This window comes from Microchirus variegatus (assembly GCF_963457635.1).
Source record: "Microchirus variegatus genome assembly, chromosome: 9".
NCBI classification, from domain to species: Eukaryota; Metazoa; Chordata; class Actinopteri; order Pleuronectiformes; family Soleidae; genus Microchirus; species Microchirus variegatus.
Genome location: NC_139810.1, coordinates 11,592,050 through 11,615,658, shown reverse-complemented (window position 1 = coordinate 11,615,658; position 23,609 = coordinate 11,592,050). Strand labels below are relative to the sequence as shown.

The 23,609-nt window shown below is 41.0% G+C and overlaps 1 protein-coding gene across 1 annotated transcript in view; it reads right to left on the bottom strand.

The window, feature by feature from the left end:
• The window catches only part of hdac7a (histone deacetylase 7a), a 60,846-nt gene that overhangs the window by 3,913 nt on the left and 33,324 nt on the right, over nt 1–23,609 (bottom strand). Inside the window, exons 3-22 of the mRNA XM_083895358.1 lie at nt 17,551–17,744; nt 17,343–17,433; nt 16,083–16,203; nt 15,842–15,942; nt 14,313–14,435; nt 14,037–14,146; nt 13,348–13,449; nt 12,607–12,772; nt 11,956–12,161; nt 11,606–11,809; nt 10,890–11,109; nt 9,150–9,283; nt 8,927–9,047; nt 8,783–8,832; nt 8,071–8,178; nt 6,504–6,559; nt 5,825–5,912; nt 5,612–5,731; nt 5,421–5,518; nt 226–344 (exon numbers count right to left, since the gene is read on the bottom strand). Coding sequence (XP_083751484.1) covers nt 226–344; nt 5,421–5,518; nt 5,612–5,731; nt 5,825–5,912; nt 6,504–6,559; nt 8,071–8,178; nt 8,783–8,832; nt 8,927–9,047; nt 9,150–9,283; nt 10,890–11,109; nt 11,606–11,809; nt 11,956–12,161; nt 12,607–12,772; nt 13,348–13,449; nt 14,037–14,146; nt 14,313–14,435; nt 15,842–15,942; nt 16,083–16,203; nt 17,343–17,433; nt 17,551–17,744 — 2,532 coding nt within the window. The remainder of the gene's footprint in view (nt 1–225; nt 345–5,420; nt 5,519–5,611; nt 5,732–5,824; nt 5,913–6,503; nt 6,560–8,070; nt 8,179–8,782; nt 8,833–8,926; nt 9,048–9,149; nt 9,284–10,889; nt 11,110–11,605; nt 11,810–11,955; nt 12,162–12,606; nt 12,773–13,347; nt 13,450–14,036; nt 14,147–14,312; nt 14,436–15,841; nt 15,943–16,082; nt 16,204–17,342; nt 17,434–17,550; nt 17,745–23,609) is intronic.

Genomic DNA, 23,609 nt, shown 5'->3' with positions numbered 1-23,609 from the left:
CCCCTGGTACCGGGGTGAATAAGTGTGAATAAGAGTTTAACATCTTTACTCTGTACTAGTACTATCAACATGGTTTAAATGATGTATTTTAGTTCCAGTGTGTCATAAGCTATAATAATCTATTAATGGCTCTGAAGTAATTGTTATCCTTTTGCTAAAAATGAGACCTTAATGTTGAAGACTCGAGGATGGACTGTTCAGTTTGAGGTGGACAACTACACTTACATTTGGCGGAGACCTTGTACCCTCCCAGAGGAGCAGGGTTTCCCTCAGCAGCATCAAATCCAGCCGACACCAGCACAACGTCGGGGGAAAACTCCTGGGCGATGGGCATCACCACAGACCTGCGAATACACACACACAGGCTATTGTAATAAAGAGGTTGTGTTGATGCAGTTCACATCATAGGTTGAAATATTGAAATAATGAAATATCATTTTATCAGTCCTTTTCTAATCACTCAGCCTGTTTTGCCTTGTACTGTTGTAAGGTTCACACATATGTTACAAAACACTACTGCAGAGAAACAAATCCTTAATTGTATTATAACATAAATTCCAACAAATGCGTCTTTTTCTTGACAGAGGTTACAGGAAAGGAGAGCTCAGACACAAATCTTAGTCATAAATTACAGATACTACATTTTAATATCATGCCTGGGACACTGCCACTTAATCTCCACAGGTTTAAAACATTCCACACCAGCAGCTCTGACCAGCAGGTTTTTAAAGTTCTGTACACTGAAAAATAGGACATTCACACTGTTGTCGTGATCTCATCTATTAGACACAATGTGCTAAAACAGCATAGTTGAATTTGTTGGAATCACACACACTCAGAGGTCACAAAGAGCCATGTGAGAACAAAGCATATGAGTGGAATTCTCCATTGTTTGACAGCTTACTGACTCATGAAAATTGTTCCTAATATTTCGTCATTAGGAGTTGTTTAGCCGGACATTCTCAAAATGGACAATCTCTTCCCGAGACAACAAATATTTATGACCACGTCTGAAAAAAAAAGTCATAAACATGACAAGTGAAACGGACTAATCGCAGACTCAGCAGCTCAGGCCGAGCTGACAAAGAACTTTTGTTTCTCTGCTGAAGAGGCTGCAGTGCCTGTTTGACAAAGTCATATTGTCTCGTCAGCTCTTGAAGCGGCACAAACAGATGAACATTTACCTTAATGCTATTGCTGTTAAAAAAAGAGAGAAAAAAAAGAGCGTGCTGCTGTCTCGAGGTGGAAAGAGGCTCGACTCTGTGGCTCGACGCTGTCGGTAGAGTTCAAAGTCACAGTGTGGGAGTCTGTTTCCCATTAGAGGCTTGTCACTCGCCTCACGTCATTGACAACACAGAGAAAAGAGGAAAAGCAGTCCATCTGGGATCCATTTCACTTCATTATTCTGCCAGGGGGGGACTTTGGAGACCCCACTCCCTCCCCTTCACATACATAACCAAACACATACTGCTGTCATGACTGCATGCAGATGGACAACATGAGCTCATGGACATAAATGAGCACCAAAGATACGTAAAACACACAAATATACAACACAAACACATGGGTCAAAACACAGAAAGCCCAGGTGCTTTTTACTGTGTCACACTTTTACAGAGACGCGTGCTGCATAATTAAATAAAATAATTCCAAACTATAATGAAGACTGTAATGGGGTTTTTTTCGGATACGAAGCAGAGCTTGCACACACTCATCACACGCATACACTCATCCCCGTCACACACATATACACATCTAACCACAGAACCCAGCCCCACCTCTCCTGCAGACCCATTAAAGCAGCTGCGCTCCCCCCCAGACAGAGTAACTACCAAGAGACTAATGGAAAGACGGAGGGAAGGTGGAGGATAGGGTGCTTATTAAAGATCAATCAAATGAGGGGAGTTAATGATTGTGTGTGCGTGTATGTATATATATGTGTATGTATGTAAGGTGGAAAAGCACCGACTCTCCCCCTCTGAAGCTGAAGCAGTCAAACTTAAATCCATAAAAGCGATTCCATCAGAAGGCTTATAGGCTTTTTCCAGAGACCCTTCAGCACTTACAAACTTTATTAATTACGTGGTGGTGGAGGTGGTCTGGGTGGTGGTGCCTTTTAGATGCCATTATAGCCTAAACTGATTATGTTGTCCTTCAGGCTTTTCATAATACTTCTTAGAAATTCCCCTGAAGAAATCTCCTTTTAAAACCGTTTAAAATATCTGTTCTCATTGAGTAGAGCGCAGTTATTTATTTATCCTGCATCTTTGCTCTTTCCGTGACTGCTGAGGTTTTCTCCTCGTCTCTTTAGAGTGTGGACTGTGTTGAAAGTCACTCAGACAGTGTATGTGATATTTATTTATTTCCAATAAACTGTACTACTTTTCTAGCTTCCTGGTGGCCGTGGTGTCAAATGGTGTGTTTCCACCAGCTACTCGCCTCGCCTGGCCTCGTCTGGTCTCGGCACAGCATGGGACGGTTAAGTTGTGTCTCTACGAGCATAGGTATTTTTTTGTATCTGCTTTGGCACACTGAGTAGGTACTATGTGTGACGTCGTCAGAGTGCCGTCACAGGAAGAGCAGAACAAAGCCAAGTTTTAGATCAGTTAAAAAGACTTAACAATCCTAAAAATATTTGTTAATCTCCAGCAATTACTTGTGAAATGTCTAAATGTTTGGTTTATTTCGTGACAGCACTGCGGATCGTGACCGGCATCACAAACCCTGCCGCTGTCTTTCAGTCCAGTGACTTAGTCTGTGCTCTGGTCATGGAGGAAGTACTGGACACATATTTTAATGAACTGATTCTAATGATTCAGTTACACTGAAAACAACTGCTTTGTAAAATGAAGTCACCACAGTTTGATGCAGCCGTGCAGTGATGACCCACGTTGAGTAGGTACTTTTTTTGGGGTGAAAATGCAACTAAAACCGTGTCGTGCTGAGGCGAGGCGAGCCGGGACCATAGAGGAAAAGGGCCAAAAGATACCGGCCATGATGGTGCAAATTCACCTTTTTGAACGCAGTCCCTTTCTCCATTGTCTCATGTAAAACTGATTTTAACTCAATGTGACTTTTTAGTTAAATAAAGGAAAAAGGAAAAAAGAGTGACTTGATGGTTTGGCAGCATTAAGTTCAAGTATCAGCAGGAATCAATGATTCAACTCACGTCACATTAAAATGAGTATTATTCCCCTTTTACTGAGAAGCCAATCATCAGAAGGGTTTGGTTGTGATGACGTCTCATCATGTGGTTCTCCAGTGAAAAGTGAAACAAACGCGATTAAAACTTCCATCGGGTCCAGATCTGGAGACAAAGCCACACAACTGGTATGGACGTAATACGAATAAAACACATTAAATCAGGTTTGTCAGCTCTATTGAACTCACAGAGACGCATCAATCACAATTCCAGGAGATTGGTTCCACTTAATTTAGCAATATTTGATTCTTTTGAAAATGTTTTTCTGTTTTAAATAATGAAAAAGAAAATCTCTGTTTTTGTTTCCTCGCATCAAACTGAGGAGGGTAAACACCATCTCTTTGAATGATTGTTCTTGAACAATACAGTTTCTCCTAAGCATGAAAACAAAACAACAAAGCCAGCACAAACATGTTCACTGTCCTCAAAGCATCTTCTGTACAAACAGGAAGGGTAAACCATTAGGGCTGTATCAGGAATTGTGATTCTAATCCATGATGCATTTCTTGAGATTATAATCCACAAATCCTATACATCATGTGTGAAATGGATTGGGATGTGGATTATAATAACAGTGTTACATTATGCTTTGCCTCGTCAAAGTTTACTGAGCTCATTCTGTAAGAAAATAATATATAAAGCTGGGCCAAAATGAAAAGAGCCTCTCAAAACAGGACGCAGCACAAATGTGAGCCATCAAATGAAATTGAGAAAAACCCTAGATTGCAGAAAACACTGATTAACGCCAAATCGTATACTTTATGAGGTAAATTGCAACTCCTACTTTCAGCTGTTTATGTTTAAAGGGAGAACATTCCGAAAACACTATCCCAATATATCGCAATTTGCCCACTTTACGCTTAAGAATTATTTTGAGTTTCATGTCACTGCCACTGAAGTCACCTGCTCCACCTCCTCTGAATTATTCAAACTGGAAGATCAGAGGTCAGGGTCAAGCTGTAACGAGGAAGTCCAGGTGCAGCCTGTTTCACTTTTAGGAGAATTGTGCAGCCCGTTGTGGCTGCACAATTATTTGCTAAATAATCAAATTAGAACAACTGAAAGCAACTGCAATGGTTGTTTTTCTCATCAGCCCACCCACTTGATAGCCATGTGTGTGAGAGCTTGTTTAAGCATTAGTGCTTAAGTACTGTATATAAACATATGCATGGAACAGGGTCAACCCCCTATCCCCCCCCCCTTAATTTTGACTGACTTTGCCACCGTTTCCCTTTTTTCCAGTAAGCATGTGGTTGCCACAATTTCCTTGGGGCTTGCTGCACCAGACAACCAAAAATACCACACTATTGAAAATGTTATGTGCCAAACACCCACCGACAACAATTATCCAACCCAAGAGCAGGAAGTAACACACTGTAGTCTGTCGCACACAAGACCTGGGCGCCATTTGCTGTAAAGCATCTGAGGTTTATTGGAAACGGCCAACGCTAAACACATGCACTCCAAATGACAAGGATTATTTATTACGCAAGAAGCACGTCAGAGGCGATGTGAGGCCGAGTTCCTGAGCAGCTTAGATGTGTTTGTTGTGGCTCAGTGTAAAAGGAAGTGAGAGGAGTTGTTTGATGAAAGCTCACCATAGTGTCCTCATCCTGATCAATAAAAACTGGAGCACAGCTGGTGGTGGCAAAACGACTTAAGCAGGGTTTTTTTTTTCACATATGAGATGCAAATTAGAGCCAGAGAAGCAAACTATGTGCATTCCTAACAATGTGGGAAACAATGACGATAGTAACGGTTCAATTCATGCTCATTGTCTCGTTCTTTTGTGTTCCAGTCTTACGCTGTGGGGTACGGCGACAACTTCTCTCTTCCCCCAGTTCAAAACAAGCTTTTAATCTTTTCTCGTGTGCTGAATCTGAGAACCAGTATTTTACAAAAGCCTATAAAAGAGTGTATCTAAAATTCTGTCAGTGAATAAAGTACCATGACATGACAAACAAGTGAATACCATACAAGAGAAAATGTCATGAGTGAATGCAGATTTTTTTTGCCACATTTGGTGACTAAATTCCTTGTTGAGGTTTAAAATTCTTAAAAGTAATTAGAACTCTACTTAATCATAGCGACATATGATATCGTTTATGGCTGCAGTGCAACACACATAGAGACAAACAACCATTCAACTCTCATTCTCACACCTATGGTCAATTTAGAGTATCCAATTTGATGAACAGAACAGTAAAGGGTCTTCTACCTGAATGCAGCCAGGTACTCAGCATCTCCCATGGGCGGGTCCAGTCCTCCAGTCCAAGCCACGTTGACGTTGAAGCCCTCACCTGCTCCAGAACCAACCTTAAAACCCAAAACCATACCAGAATAAAAAAAAACAAAAAACTTGTGGCTCACAACAGAGCAACACATCAGAGTCATGTTGTCTTCACGCACCTCAGCAGGCGACCCACTGCCAGGGAAGAAGTTCCCATCATCAAAGCGATGAAGCGAGATGTAGAGAACGCTGGGGTCGCTGTAGAACACTTCCTGGGTACCGTTACCATGGTGAACATCCTAACAGCAGGATGAAGGGAGGTGTATCACATTGATATGATAAGAACATCTTTGAAATAGCTGCATGTGTTTAGGATAAACAAGTCCTCTTACCCAGTCGACAATGAGGATCTTGCTGACGCTGAGCTTGAGCTGAAGCTGCTTGGCAGCGATTGCCACTGAATTGAAGTAGCAAAAACCCCTGTGGAGACGCACACAGAGAATACATGTAGATACATTTTGCTTAAAATACAGTTAGTAATTACAACTTAAAAGGTACAGTGTGTAAAAATGAAATGAAATTATTTTCTTTTGTACAACTTTAAATTTTAATAACAATGTGATAGAATTAATCTAAATGGAAGATTATATGAATTATACTGAAGATTTTTAATGCTGGAGAATAAGCCTTTTATATTTACACTATATTAGGAGCCACATCAGACTAGTACAGGTAATGTGGGCTTCCTAGATTTACAGTAGCCTAAACTGGACAAACTAAATATCTTTTGATTGCTGATGCTAACTGGAGGCTACAGGGATATTCAGCTGCAACATTTGACTTCACTGATTTATGTTAATGTTAATTAACTATTAGGAATTAGGAAAGCTCGGTTATCCTCCATCATGAGTATTTAAAGTATCCATCATCTTACTTAATTTGTCACTTTGTCTCTATATTTTATAAATATCCTCCCAAGAGAAGCTGCTGACAGTGCAGAACTCACTGTGGTCAGGCTCAGCATGTAACTGGCACACAGACACACACACACACACACACACACACACTTACATTGGATTGGAGGGGTCTGCGTGATGTCCTGGTGGTCTGACCACAGCAAAGCCGTTCTGTGCAGCACAAGAGAACACTACAAATTAGCATTTCACTGGATATGAAGAACATTACAAAGACTAGTTAGTAGAAGCTTCCCATGTTATTATACAAAGAACAGGACACTGCACAGGGGTTGTTGTGTAGTGGCTGTGCACAGCAATGGCTCATCATAGGTTGGGTAGGTCTTTGTTTTTCCATTCTCCGTCCGTCTGGATCTGCTTTCTTTTAGTGCAGAAATGTGTGGAATGAAGATGGCAGCTAAAAATATGTTGAGCCAGTAGTATTTTTTACACATGGAGATTATCCCAGATTTTCAATCATTGTGATGAGGAGGAAGAGGATTTAGGCCTTTATGTGATGGAGAAAACTCTGGATTTACCCCTCAATAACTTGTAGCATGTATGGTACACAATTTTTAAGTCACAAATAAACATATCATCCAGAGAAAATAAATGTTAATTTAACGGTCCAGTGAATGACATTTATGGAGGGTTTATTGGCAGACCTAAAGGGACCTTGCTTTACAGTGGCCGCCAACTTGTACCACCACGTTCCTTCAGCAACCCAAAGAAATAACCCAGTCAGAGAATGCATTCATGTTCTAAAAGCCTTTACATGCTTTTTGGAATGCAAAGGCCAAAGGGAAAAAGAGGGGTTAGTGGTCTCAGAGTAGGAAATATCTAAAGCTTTTTGAGGGCTGGGGGGGTGGACGATGGGTCGTGAGATTTTGGTAGAATATCGAATGAAAATGTTGACGTTGTTTCACAAGACTTTTTAACAAATGAACACAAAGACGTCTTAAGAAACTGTTAGTGGATTCAGATTGAGTGGCCATGGCAGGAAAAGTAGCAGTGCATTTAGATAACTCTGATATTTTGGAGTCCCCGTTTCTCCATTTTTAGTTTTGAGATGCATTTACTGCATGTTATACATAGTTTGCCATTTATACTGGAGCGACGTTCACTCCACCTGTTTCTCTTTTGCTCTGTGTCTTCTCTGAAGGAAAGGAAAACTCCTAACGCTTTTTAAATGATTTCATAACATGCTCCATTATAGGAACAGCCTGCCTCTCAGCCCAGGATGATAGGCATGTAATGCACTATACTATTACAACACAATGCTGAATACATTTTGACTGACATTTCCTGCCTGTATTTCATCCATCACTTTCTGTTATGGGGATACTTTATGAAACATTTAAACTTGCAGTACACATTCTCTTCGTTGCAGTTACTGTAAACATTATGTTGTTTGTTGTGTTCAGTTTAGATAGTTGTACGATACAATGTCACAGTGTATCTTCAGTTGGACAACGTTTGAAATAAGAAATGTATCGTATTAAGACATGACTGGGATATATAAAACAAAAAGATGTTGGGAGACTCATGTATGTTAAAGAGAGAGTCACGTGAGTAGCACCTTATTTAGTTTTTTGTTGGGGGAAAACACACTCCTGCATTATTTTGAATTGGGATTGCAGTAACCGTTATAAATGCTAAAGTGACTGCAGGGTTTACCGTCTCACCTTCAGTTCTCCTTTGGCCACCCTGTGGGCCAGCTCAACGACGCTGCCTGCCGCCATGCGTGACGCCGTAGATGTGTGCGACTCGTTCCAGATCGTGTCGTTGTCAACCTGCCGATCGACAGACAAGTGATGGAGCCAATTAATTAAAGGGTATTGACAGTTATTTGTTGCACAGTAAATTGTCTACAGACTGATAGATTTGTAAATTCTCTGAATATCTAGATGTAGATTTCTGGGCAAAACCAAATTGTATCCCTGTAGAATGATTGACACGTCATAGCCAAAATAAAAAAAACATTTAATTTTCCTTTTTCTGTTGAAATCAGAATCATATTTTGCCACTAATTCTCCTTAGTATTTTGTTTTTGTCCCCTACTGTTCACCAAGCAGCATTACCGTCCCTCTGGCTTGGACAATGAATTCCAAGGCATTTCTTTTATCCCTGGTCATGGACACACTGTTCTTGTTAGTCTGTCTTGTCATGGTCTGACACGGGCTGTCAGGCAAACTTTAGCATTGGGCCGAGCCAACTCTCTTTTCTTCCCTTTCCCTTTAATATCCTGTCTTCTTTTCTATCTTAGTTTTCTTTGAAACAAGATCGTGTTTCATCAATGCGCGTGATTGTGGTGTATTGTAAAGGGTTTCAATAAGAGATGTGGAGAGTTTTGATAAAATATGGAGACAGAAAAGTGTGTGCGTGTATTTTTCTTACTCCTACTCCCCCACATGGCAACATCACAAACATTCTCTGAGAGAGGATTCCTGAGAAAAAAAGAGGAACAGGCATTACTTATGGCATAAACATATATTGTTGTTTCTTTCAGTATATTTTATTTTTTCAGAGGTGTACACATACCTGCCAGTTTGCGGTTATCCAGCTTGAGTCTGTTGAGTGGGTTGGTGCCGTACAGCAACACATGGCGCTCTGTATGGACTGACTGCAGCTCTTCCAGCGTTGCTTTACGACCACGGATACTCTGAAAACACAACACAACAACAAACAAAACATTTTATAGAGATCTTGCATGATATTCAACGCATAATAATTTCAATCTGCAATGAAAGAAATGTCCCTGTACCTCACACTGTCCGCGCAGGCCTCTCTCCTGTAGTCGAGACCAGATGCTCTGTATTCTCCCAGCATGCTCGGGGTGACTGCTGTTGTCTCCACATGTGCACTGATGCTTCAGCATTTGGGAGTCATACACCAGACCTGCATATTGACACACACACATCAGAAGGACATGTACAGTTCATTTGTGACTCATGCGTTTCCTCAGGTCACAGACAGAGAAACTGATGAGGGATAAAGTAGCAGTGATTACACTCACCAAGAATAAAATATTAACATACAGTACTGTTCTCTGTGTCTTTCTTCATGACGCTAACTCACTTGTTCCATTAAAGAAGGAGTTAAACGTTAAAACAAAATTGGGAAATACATTATTAGCTCTGTGAATGTAAAATATCACTCTCATATCTGTGTACCACATTTATACCAGAGGGCAAACAGCTTACCACAAAGACCAAAAGTACCTCCTACTAAAAGGAGATTAACTTTGTCTCAGCACCTACATATTTTACTAATTTATCTGTGCTCCTTTAAAATTTTGCAATATCGATTCATAGGGCATAAGATCAATCTTTTCCCATGCGTGCGTACACACAATGGCCAACACGGGTGAAACTCCGCTCAGCAAGCTGTCCCAACTTAAGTCTGACGTCTGGATCCATTTCGGATTCAAAACAACACAGGACAAAGAGCTGGATGAAACCAAAGTGGTTTTCAAGAACTGCCAAGTGGAGGTCAGTTATTGTAGAAATATTATAAACCTTAGAAACCACTTGACAGATAGGTATCACACTACGCTAACGTTAGCTTCCGAGAACAAGCCGTCCGGGGCAAAACAAGAGAATCTCTAACATTACCAGCCGATTCTCCGCGGTCCATAGAGATAACAGAGGCCATTGCAACTTTTTTTCGCAAAGATTTACACCCGTACTAACGGAAATGCAGTCAGCAGAGACGGTCCCCATAACCTGACACCTGGACATCACTGTCAACGGAGCCATACACGACAGTGACTTCTCACTACATCAACAACAAGTACAGTACACTTTCACTTTCTCATGTCGATTGCATTTTTGAGACTTGAGAAAGTTTTGTTTAATCGATTCAGAACCTTCTCAATCGAAATCGAATCAATTTTGGAAATTGGCCACGATACCCAGCCCTAATGGTAACAGTAAATTACTGGTTACTGGTCGCATTACTTTCAGAGCAAATTACAGTGTCGCTGATACTGTATAATCACAGTAAGTGCTGTATCATTTGTATTAAATTATTGTATGTTGAAAGCTCTAACTTTAAAGGTATGCTATAGTATATACTGTACTGCTGTGATTTGGTGCAGTTTTATCCAGTATAAATACTGTGTCACGCCATACAGAATATTATTGTGATTTCGCATAATTACCCTGTTGAAAATATTATATTTAACTGCAAAAAATAATAAAAATAAATAATAATTAAAAAAACACTTTAGAGTGGTTTACTGTGTCAGCCACACTGATTATACTTTCACAAGTAAAACATGAAAATTGTGTATTACTATTACTATTATTATATCTGGGGGACAAGTAATTTAGTCACATGGGCACACTATGTTTGACCAGTTTTTAAGGAAATTATTATGTTTTCGCAGAAAGGGCACCCAGAGTAAAAAACTCTGCCACATCAAGTGTGTGGATCATGTGTTGTTGTGACCCCTTGACAGAGAGAAGCCAAAAGTAAATGCATATACGTTCGTCTGACTTACCAGTGGTAAAGTGTGATTTGCAGCTGGTGTCCTGAGGGGGCAAACTCAGCGTCTTCTCAGGCAGCGTGAGAGAGGTCGAGGCTGGAGATGATTGTGTACGTGACAGGGGGCGATGGACGCCCAAGCTGCTTCCCACTCCGCCACGCAGCATGGGCACCGCCAGGGTCTCCATCTGTCGATGCAGCTGCTGCAGCTGCTTCTGCTGTTCCCATAGCAGTGACTACAGACAGAGTATATAGAACACAAGTTAATATCATAACCATAGAAAAAAAAGAATAAATAAAGTGATTAGAAAAGATAATAAGGATCATAACATAGAGAATATTTGTGGTTTGTCACATACAGTCTGTTGTATGCAGTTGTAATTTCTCTAAAATACCCTTTGTTAATTGATAATAACATTAATATCAATAAAATCACCCAGGTGACTTATAGTTGAAGCCTTTACATGATTTAGAATGTTAAGCACTTACATATAACATAGTTAAGTAAAGTGCTATATAAATAAATAAGTATATTATTGTTATTGTAGTTGAAGTCTGCTTCCAAGTGTGTGTGAGTTTTCTGAAAGGCAACAGGTCATTGCGCTAAAATGACCATTTAAATGTGATGAGATTGCAGCGTGAATGACAATCATGCAAGCACAAATATTAGACTGCCATCTACTGGACAACTGGTGTTACACCATCTGTAAACTGAAACCATAGTTTTCCTACCTGGTTGAGTATGAGTGCATGTTGCAGGTTAATTTGCTCATCGTGGCTATTGGATGCCGTAGGCTCCGCCTCCCTCAGTGACTCTGCCCTCACTCTGCTCTGATAGCTGGGCTCTGTGGGCGACATGCCATCGCCGTCCTCTGAGTCCATGTCCTCAGAGGGGATCTGATGCAGTCTGGGCTTCTCGCTGGACTTAGACATCAGCTGCACATAGACATATGGACACATGTACGTGCATTCAGAGTGAAGACATGGCCGATTTATAGTTTTATTGGAAAAACTCACAAGCAGAACCAGCACATATATTTGCCGTTTTTCAACTCCTATTGATCATAAATGTGTTTTCCTACCTTGCCGAGGTGGGTTTGCTGTTTGAGCCTCTCCAGTAGTTGTGTGTTGTGCTGTTGGTGAAGGAGATGTGTGTGGAGGGTTCTTGGGCTCTGGGGAAGGGGCTCTGAGCGGGTCCTGCTCAAGGGTTTGTGGGGCTGAGAGCCTCCAGGAGACAGGTGGTCCAACTGAGAGGCGAACTGCAACGGGACAGAGTCTAAACCGGGAACTGGTGGAGGAACAGGAGCAGAAAAGTAGCAGAAAAAATGACTCTGTCAAATGTTCTCAAACACAAATAAAGACTCAACTAATTACATTAAATGCATCAGCTGTGTATAAATAGATTTATATGTGATATATAAACCACAGGTTTTAATGTTTTTTCTGTTTTTTTGCCATGACAGTAAGGATCTTAAAGTTAAGAGTCTGAATCAAACAGTGGCAGTCATATAACAAGAATAATAAATTTTTTCTAAATGTAACCACTGGGAGGTGCTCTAACATTAAGAGAATACAATTAAAAGACCTTGTGGAGAACAGTGCTTCAAAGGTGTGTTCTAGTTGAGTGTATTGTGTTTGTGTGTATTCGTGGCTGTTTATTATGGGGTTTTTTTGGTCTGTGTGTGTGTGTGTGTGTGTGTGTGTGTGTGTGTGTGCGCGCGTTGAAGCCTCACCACTGAGTAGCGGAGTGTGCACCAGTGCAGAGGGCTCGAGGATGATGACAGGCAGATGAGGGTGTCCAGCCTGATCTTCTCTGCTCAGGGGGAGGAAGACTGGCGAGCCACCTGCTGTGAGCACGGGCATGCGGCCGATCTTCAGCGAGGACAGCTCGCCTTCGACCTGCACACAGAAAGTTAAGCTGCTGTATGAGGACAGAAAAAGTGCCACCCGTACTTGTATCAATGCTATGTAACTATGCCAACATGCAGAGGCAAGTAAGGAAATAAGTAAGGTGATCAACCCATGAAAGAATTATTTGTACAGCTGATCTCAAGACACTTACATTTTGATATAATTGATATACTTCCTATTAAAAACAGGGTAGTGGGTTCTATTCTGTCATTGGGATCCGAACTTTAGTGCTTTGTGGGAACAAAGCATGTATCTGGCACACACAAACAGCAGAAACATGGAAACAAAAGCCAAATCAGGGTGAAACCGTTCCAAACTGCATCATGGCGCGCTGTACTGCTTGATGGAAACAAGGCTTATGTGGATAATTATTTTATTGGAGAAAGAGAGAGGCCCACCTTCACCTGCTGGACACTCTGATTTAGGAGGTCATGCAGGATCAGGACTTCACTCTCTTCCCCTGACTGTGCACTCACTGTGTGAACTGCTCTCTTTCTATCTATAAAAAGAATTGTGTTGGGACCTTGAGATATTTTATTTTGAGATGAGAGTTTGGTGTTTACCCTTGCATTGGCTGGTAGTCCCAGTGTGATGGTGGGGAGAGTGGAGGGGCTGTGGATGGTGAAGTTTGCCAGAGTGCCATCTCTGAGCAGCAGCTTCTGGGCCTGGAAATTAATGTAAACAGAGTTTTTTTTTTATTCAAAACAGTACTTCTATACTTGTCTTTACAACTGAAGAGCTGTCTCTGATGTCCATTTAGTTTTCTCATGTGCCTTTGCTAAATGCTTTTAATATTTTATACGGCCACGACCAAATGTCACATGAAGAGTAATCTAAACCAGAATCATCTAATTAAACCTCCGCTTATGTTTTGTCCTGAGCTGTCTGCAGGATCATGAATCAGACATCCAAAGCAGGTGTGACAGAGGCTGCTGTGCTCCGACTCAGTGATTAAATAAATTATGCATAAACAGTCGACACACACTCATTGTTCCTGCACTCTTGTGTCATTGCTTTAAACATGTCATTACGCAGGGTACAGGCACAGGTCATGTATATAAAAACTACTTTTAAACTTTGAAGCGTTTTCTTGCTTGTTTGAATGGCTCAGAGGTCTTTGGTACTTTTAACTCTCTCTTTATCTATCCCACTTTATCTGTAAAAACCCATGGTTAATCTGAAAATGTCTTTGGAAACTGTTTCAATTAATTAACATTCTGATAGGAAAGTAATGTCAGTAACGTGTGTGTACCTCATGCGAGAGGCCGCCTGCAGAGGGCACTAGCCCATTCTCATTGGGCAGGCTGTCATTTGGTGAACTACAGCCAGAGGCCGGAGTGCTACTGCTGCTGGGGGACGAGTCTGGTGAGAGAGGGAAGCAGAGTAAACATGTTTATGCGTCTGGATCATATTTGAATGACAAATTTGAATTAAATTAGGAATTCCTTTGTTGGAGGTGATGAAGCAATGACATTGAAACACCAATGCATTCACACGCATATGTTCTGTGTGTGTGTATGTAAGTTACCGAGTGTGTCAGGCACTCTGTGTTTGACAGTGGGCGGGGCACTCTCTTTTCTGCTGAGAGGGCTCTTGCGGGTGTTGAGGTGTTTCTTCAGCTTGTGTTTCACCTTCAGGTTGGGCTCAGACGCTGACAAAAAAAATTCAATCAACAGGAGACGTTACTACTGTGTATAATATCCCAACAATGATGCAACTCATTTCCAGTCAACCAAAGCTTTTTTCATTTACTGGTAACAGCAGACATTTTGACTCATAGATTAAAAAAAAAGAAAAAAAAAAACCAGCATGAGCAAACAATCCAATACTGATGGTTTACACACATGACATGTCATATGTGAAAATTGGTGATGGAAAAGCAGTAGAGCAAAAACATGCAGAAGAATTATGATACAAAGGGTAGAATTAACCAAAAAAATCTATATTGTATTTAGATGCTCGCTGGTGACGGATACAAATTCTCCTCTAGGCTGTTTATACTGGGTGGCTGATGTTCCCTGGCTAGTTTGCAGACTTGACTAGTTTGCAGAACTTGGCAAACTTGGCAAAATGGTTTCTCATGAACAACTCTATAATTCAAATTTCAAAGCTTGACAGATACGGATTGCGTCATAAAATAGGGAAAATACTACATCTATACCTATGCTGATTTAAGCTAGGTTTGTGGTCGTTGCAGTTTGCGACGTATTACGTCTTGGCTGTTTTGGCTTGACTCTTCGAGACAGTCAAATGGCCTTAAATTCATGGAAGGAGATAGCTACCACGTTACAAAAAGACGATGGTTTTTGCCTAGGGCATGGAAAGACATGAGGGATCACTTGTTGTTGTTCACTACTGTTGCTAGGCAACATACTTAACTTCCGCCATCTCTACTGTCGTTTACGGCACGTGTTCTGTATTACTCATTGATAGAAGGGCAGTGCAAGAAGCATACTTTGACTTGACCTGTTTATTCACTGAATATTTTGGTTGTACGCCCCCTGCTGTTGAGGCTAATACTGAAACGTACAGTGCGCTGAGTGTTGCCTCTGTGCATGCTTGTAGGTCGCGCGCCATCTATGGGGCCAATGTCACGTGCAAGCATAAACAAGGCTTTAAGTGTCTTTGGTGTATATTTTTATATGCATCTGTTTTTTACTTTTTTCCCTTACTTCAATAAAAGCAAAAGGGCTCATGTTATAGCTGCAGAAAAATATACGGACAAACATGGTGCTTGTTCACACAGTAAAAGTGATTCCACAGGGAAGCATTCTTTCTTTCTACTTGACAAATTGACTATTGTATCAGCAATCCACTATTACAGAGAACAAGTGAGAACACTGATAAGTTTATGGTGTGTCACGCCCCTAATCCCACCCACATTATTAATTATGAATCTAAGTACTATCCCTTTAAACCATGTGCATACTGCTGCAACACTTTCTTCCTGCTGTTAAACTGTGGATCTGGACACACCCTACATGCACTTGTTCCATGCACTTTGATCGTTAAAATAGAGCGTTAAGTATAATTGTGGATGCCAGATGATTGATTTACCGGCTCTGCGCAGTGGCGTCCCTTCTGAACCCTCGGGGGAAGGCTGGGACGGTGATGGGACCAAGGGCTGGGAGGATACACTTGGGTCTGGGCCCAAATTTCTTGACAGAATAAAAAGAGACATGCAACCGTGGTGATAAAAATAGAGTTGATAAGAATTCAAAGGGTTATTGAGTGATTAATTGATAGGTAGTAGATTTTGGCACAGTGAAGTGTTTCACTTCATGTTTGTGTGTGTCACCTGTATGCCACGGGAGCCGGAGTCAGGGTGTTAGAGCTTGTTCTTTCCTGTGCTGCCTGTTTGCGCTTATTAAGAATCACCTCCTGCAGTTTCTGTTTCACCAGAGAACTGGCTACTGCACCTGTCAATCAGTACAACAAACAAACCTATTTAGAAAACAAATAACTCAAACTGCTCCATTACACAAAGGCAGGGCGAGGACGAGCCGTGCTTGTTGAACCTTACATGCAAGTCATTCAAAAACATACGACAAACAACTCATCTTTAACCAAACACGCATAAAGAGTTCCGAGTATGGAGGCAGTTTTGAATTGGGTGCAAGGCAGACACCACTTGTGTTTGCATGTGACTGTGTGTGCACACAGATGTGATAGGAAGTCAATATTGGCCCAGTGACTTCATGTGCCCATACCTACAGCTATATTTAACTTCACTTGTTGAGTTATATTTAGCTCTCATGTCAAAGCAAACAGTTCTGAAAGTTTAGTGACACAGTTCAGTATAGAGATAATAAAACACTTTCTCACAGGGACTTTCCTCTCTGCTCATGATCAGCACTCTGCACCGTAATTATCTATAAAGATGCAAAAGTAGCTTCAATAATGAAAATTACAACTTTACATGTGAGCCAAGGCATGAAGCAACCTGTAATTGAAGATTAGTGTGTACACGTACGTCTTTGTGAGGATCAAAAAAGTCTGTAAACTATCGAGAGGGAGGGCAAGTAAGGAGAGTCTTCACTGTTAGTCTCAACTGTTTATTGGGTCAAAACCTGGTTTTCGGGGGAAGGGTTAGAAAAAGGATGGCATCAGGGTTAAGTTAAGGGATAGTGTCAGGCATTTAGGCCCAATATCATTGGACGTTAACATCTACAGAAATGGGACACATCTTCAAAAAGAGACTGAACATGGTCATGGAATTATTATGCATTTGTCTACAGCATAGCAAACTGTGTCTTCCCAAATTAAAAAAAATGTATCTGGAAACTGATGTTTCACTTAGTTTGACTGAAACACCTGGGGATAATGGACTGCAAGCTGCAAAAAAAAACATTTTGCTGTAGTTTTACATAGCTACACAACACGCTAACCAATGTTCATTTTATGATGGTAACATTAGTTTCCTTGGATTCGGTAAATCTTGGAAAAATCTCATCACTCTCTGTTTGAAGTGTGCCCCTGAGAAATTTCCGTTTTAAGGGCAAGATTGTGTGTGTGTGTGTGTGTGTGTATGTGTGTGTGTGTGTGTGTGTGTGCTCACTTTGTTGGCTCTTGTCTTTGTGTTTCAGCTGCTGTAACTCCTGCTGCTTCTCATGTTGTTCCTGCTCTCTCCTCCTCTGCTCCACATTAAACTGTAAGCACACACATTTAGATCAGAACACCAACATGTTACTAAGGAACTCCCTCACAACAATCCATATTGTCTTTTGTCTCGCACAAAAGAGCGTTGGCTGGCTTCTCTTCTTTACCCTGATTTGTTGGTGCAGTTGCTGTTGGGAGAATGTGGTGCAGGGCTGAGAGGGGAACTGGGTGAGGAGTAAAGGTGGGTGCAGTGGGGTGAAGAGCGCCGTGTCCGAGCCCGGACGCATCCCCCGCTCTCCCACCCTGAGGTCCATGGGAAACAAGGCGGCCACACACAACGCCGGCACTGCCACTGGAGAATCTGGAGAAAGAGAGAGGTGAGAGGGGAGGCAGAGAGGAGAGGTGTTTAATGAATTTGCTTAATTACCACTATGAGCAGTGGATTCAGTGTAAACAATTTTACACTGAACAGACAAATTTTCAACATCAAATCAAGTGAACTGTGACAACAATTTACTTTACTGCCTGAATAATTATTTACAACACTTTACATTACAGTGGAGTAACCACATGATGGTAATAACACCTGCCATTTCAAACTTGGTAATGTGCTAAGATAATAGTGTGGTAATTGGGGTATAGTAGCACATTAATACATATTAAAATGCGTGGGAATCAGAATTGATAATTACCATATTATCAACATTATTATGTCCCCAAGCGATACTTATGTAAAATAAGACAGTTTTACCATAATATTTTCATACTTAGTTGTTTAATTCTAAGGGAACAACTCCCAGAGAGTTGAGAAACAGTTTATTACAATTATTGTGCAGTATTAAACTCCATGGATATGTTTTGCTTATTTTTTTCCTCTTTTTCAGTTTCAGTATTGAGCTGTCACTTACAAACAAATCTCCAGACTTGACTACAGTAGTTTAGTATCCTAAATGAAGGAATCTAGCTGGGTAAAGATGAAACGTTAGGCTCTGAAGAAACCAATAACAGGTGCCCCATGCAGGATATAGGACCACAAACTGCTCAGAGGAAACAATAACGGCAATAAAACCCACTGCTGACAAAGATACTTTAACTAAGAGCAAATAACAAATGTGTTACACATGAACGTACCACTATTCCTCACTCTCACACTGTCAGTGCATCTGCATCTCACACAGACAGACATGCATACACACATTTCCATGCTCTTTGCATGCTTTTTGGAGCTATTTGCATTGCATGGCTGAGTCAATGGGAAATATTGCCTCATCCAGCACTAAAAACAGGATCCAGGAAGGGAACAGCTTGGGAAAAGGCTGGAGGTGGTTTCTGTCTGACACACACACACAAACGTGCACACACACACACACAGATGCACTTGCATAGTCACACAAAAATGCACACTTACTCACACACAGAGACGCAGCTGTAAACACATAGACATTCTCAAAATAAATATGGACAATAAAGAAGCAAGCACACAAACACATACATGCAAAACACAGCCACAGCCCGTAGACACGCTGTATACTTTTAGTGGTCTCAGATTAGATCATACATTTATTCATACATTTAACATTTAACCCACAAAAACAAACTGTATTAGCACACACACACATTCACATACCGTATATTCAAAAAGAGCTGCACAGACAACTGCAGGCTTGAGCAGACAAAGTCTGCATGTCTGATGCCTTCAAGCTAATTAAATACTTAATGAGTTGCAGTTTGTCTTCTTGTTACTTAACTAAAGGCACACATTTGGAATATTTGAGCAAAAGTGAGAAGTGTTTGCAGACACAAGCACACCTGTCATATTGTGTGACCAACAGGTACATTCTGAATCTGGCATTAAATGTAAACGCTAACGGGTCACACATTGACACTTCAGCTCACTGTTGAGACAGAAGAGCTCCGCCAGCCCAGTGTTTAAAAATCTGGAGCAGCAGTGAGACAACGCTGACTCCACAGCTGATGTTTTCCACTGGAGAACGGACAAGCAGAGAAGTTGGATCTCGTGAAGAGACTGAGCACAGGACAGACTGACATTCAGACGTTCAAGTATGTGCAACAAATGACAGATCTTTAGAAGTCTGCAGAGAGATGGTGGTGGAGGGGGGGGGGGGGTTTCTTGGAATAGATTGTACATAATAACAATGCCTTGACAGCTACAATAAAAACAACACATGACCAAAATATAACACTCAAAGTGAACCGTGCATATACACTTCACGTATTGCACACACTCAATACTCATGACAATAAAAACACTTTGAGTCAACTGCACAATTTACACAACTGTTGCTCTGACGCCTGGTAGCCTCAACATAGTATTTGAGTCAATATATACAACTTTATGATAACCATATACCATTTTTACCCCTCACAGTCATCCTTTAATAAATTTACGGTCAACTTTAACTGACAACATTCTACTTTTACATTAAAAGTAGATTTTACGACAGTACTTTTACTTCTACTTGAGTAAAATCTCTCTTCAGAAACATTAGTTTCACTTGCAATGTCACACAGTAGTCTCATTAGCATCACTGTTTGGGTTAATGTGACAAAGTAATGTGTGTCTAGTGTCAGCGCTCCTCCATATTAGGAGGTACAAATGCAGAGTGTCTGAATGCCGACCATGGCTGGGATAACAGAAATCCCTTGGTAAATACGCACAGATATGCACACATTCTTGGTAATGACAGCAAAGAATAACAAGGCTATTATTCTGAGGAAAAGGAGAGGAGAACATGCTTATACAAGGAAACAAAGGCTGCTACAGTACACACACGCTCTTAGTCAGGAACACCAGTGTCTCTCTTTCCCGTTTGCTATAAATAGCAAAAACACACAGTGGTCCAGCATTTACCTACACAGGGCCTTTTGTTTCTACAAAGAAACCACACACACACACACACTTGTACAGTACACCACTGATGTCACCTCCAGTTTACAGTTGTTGGCAAAGTGAAATAAAAACATGAATAAAGTGACTCGAAAAAGAGGCACCAGGATTAAGAGTAGCATAGATAGATAGATAACCAGTGACCTGGAGAACAACCTAGTCCAAGAGCTCTGTTTAGGCTGTGTAGTGTTCGAGCTTAACATGATTTGATTGGTTAGTACATATGGTGGAATATTTGCATAACATGATATGGTCGGCTCACACTCAGGGTGATGCTTGGAAAGTTCAACATCTTTCAACTTCTGCCACACGCAATGCGAGCAAAGGAGAACAATGGACCCACAATGCAGTTGTGGCAACGCTTGATGCTGCTCAACTCAAAGAGAATCACAAACCACCGCCAAGTCCAGGGTAAAGGTCATTTAAAAAGGCTGCCGTGTTTTCAGTTTAAATGTTAATATTTGTTTCAAGTGGATTCATTGCATTTACAAAAGTAATACAGTGATATAACAAGTGATGTCCTAAAGTTCTTTCTAAGTAACTTGTCAAGCACTGCTAATCAGTCAATGATTTGGTTGAATTGATTCTCTCAGAGGATCATTCAGTGGAATAGCGGCTAGCACTGTTGCCTCGCAACAAGAAAGTCACAGATTCAAATCACGATTTGACCAAGGGCCTTCCTTTGTGGAGTTTGCATATTCTCCCCCGTGTGTGCATGGGTTTTCCAGCTCCGGGGACTCCGGCTTCCTCCTACACTACAAAAAACATGCAAAGGCCGATTTGACACTCTGATTTGATGGTTGTATGTCTCCGTGTGTTGACCCCGTCCACAGTGTACCTCGCAAAAGAAGAAGATGAAACAGTGGACAATGAGTGAGAACGTAAACTCAAGAAATTGTTTACTGCTGTTATTAAACAAGCGGAAAGTCGGTTATTTTCTCATTTATTATTTATATATCATGTATGGATGTAACATATGATTGGTAGGTATACATGAACCTGAGGTCTTCAGCTGAGGAATGATCTCTGACTCTGCTGTCCAGTAAGTAGATGCGAAAATGTATAATAATACAATTCCTATGTAGCTGGTGCAACTTTAAGCCTTTGCAATGGTGTCGTGGTTTAGTCCTGAGACCTCTGCGACCACATTACTCTCTCCTGGTTCTCAGCTAGTAATGTGAGCCTATAATGCTTTAGTTTTCTTGAAAAAAAAGTGCAATTATGTTACAGTTCATTACATCTGTGTGTAGTACTCAGAGAAGAATAACAAATCTTCATCCTGTGGTTGTGATTCTGTGTTGATTTTACTTAAGTAGTACAGTTTTATTCCCTGTACAAACAGAGCTGGGAAGGCAAGTGCTAGAATAACACAAAGCATACACACACACGCACACTCGCTGTTCATTTAGGCCAACAGTGCCATGTAAGAGCATGAGACAATGTTTGTGTTGAGAAAGGCTGCAGGAAAATCAAATAACAAATACAAACACGTAGGTAATGTTTACACTTCATCAGAGTGAGAGGGACTGACCCCTTCTACCTGGCACAGCTCAGTATTATTTTTAGACTTTAGACTCTATATTAAAGTTGCAAATGGGTAAAAGGCATGGAAAGGAATTGTGAGAAAATGTTCCCTTCTTAAAAAGGGAGTCAGTGCAGTGCAGTTGCCTCACAGCAAGAGGGATCTGGGTTCAAACCAGCAGGCACACAAGAGCCTCAATGTTTGGTTTTAGCATGTTCTCCTTGGGAATGAGAGGGTTTCCTCTGAGTACTCCAGCTTTCACAGTCCAGAGACACAAGTTTACACCTTAGATTAACTGGAGGCTCTACATTTATCAATTTACAGAGTCTGTGATGGACTTGTGACCTGTGCAGGTTTTACTTTGCATCATAATGATGATTTGATTGAATGAAACCATCATTTTGAGACTGGCAATTTTCAGCCAATCAATTTATTTCCATTTTGCAAATCCATCATTCACATTCTAAGTGGATTAACAGTAACACAACAAACTACACAACCTGGCATCTAATGCTGAAGAGAATATGAGCTCAGTATTGCAGAAGTATATGACATTATTGTTAGTAACTGCCTTCTTTACTAATAGTGATGAACAAACCTGTTCTATGTGAACATGCACCAGCTACAATAATAGACATGTAATTTAAGAAATATTAACATGAATAACATAATAAAACAGTTGACCTGAATGAATGAAATGAGTAGCTGTGATCTGAGAACTGTGCCACAATGTGTGTTTTTCTCTGACCTAGTCAATACCAGTAGTCCTCATGTAGATCGAAACCTGGTCCTAAGAAGGTGAGGAATCTCATTTTGGAGGAACTGGTTGATGACACTTCGTTAAGGCTGTCTAAATGAATGAATGAAAGTCAGTGCAGAGTCCAAAGAGGAATAACTGCAAACTTATGTCTGCATGTGTGTGTGTGCCATTATGTAAATCACCAACGCTGCAGTATGATACAACTTGCCTGATTTTACAGACCGTTGGGAATTGCCTGATTTATCTGAAAGATTATGTAGATCGGGCACACGGGTGTGTGTGTGTGTGTGTGTGTGTGTGTGTGTGTGTTTGTGTGTGTGTGTGCGTGTGTGTGTGTGTGTGTGTGTGTTTTGTAGGCTGTGTGGACCAACTGTCAAGCAAAGCCATCTTTGTGAGGACATTTTGGCTGGTCCACATAACTTAGTTACTAACATAACTTTTAAGTGTATGGTAGAGGGATTGGAGAATGCAAATAATGCACAACCAGCGTGTGTGTGTGTGTGTGTGTGTGTGTGTGTGTGTGTGTGTGTGTGTGTGTGTCCTACTATCTGATATTTGGTTCCCCTCCCACTTACTCCTCCCCTTGCTATTCCTTCAATGTGACCATGTGTTATGCATAGTCAGGACTGGTTCTACAGGTAAAACAAGGAAGAACAAAGGTCTCTCTCTCTCACTCACGCACTCACGCGGACACACACACACACACACACACACACACACACACACACACACACACACACACACACACACACACACACACACACACACACACACACACACACACACACACACACACACACACACACACACACACACACACACACACACAATATCCCTCTCTCCCCCAGTGCTGCATCATGAAGTAGAGTATATACAGATGTTGACAGAGTCTAAGATAAGGAGACAAAAACATCCACAGCATAAAAGAGTAGATGCAAAAAAAACAAAAAAAAAACAACGCATGAAAATGAAAAACAGAAACCCACACCAAACAAGGAGAATGAATTTCAGTGAATAGAGTTGATGAGCAGCCTGC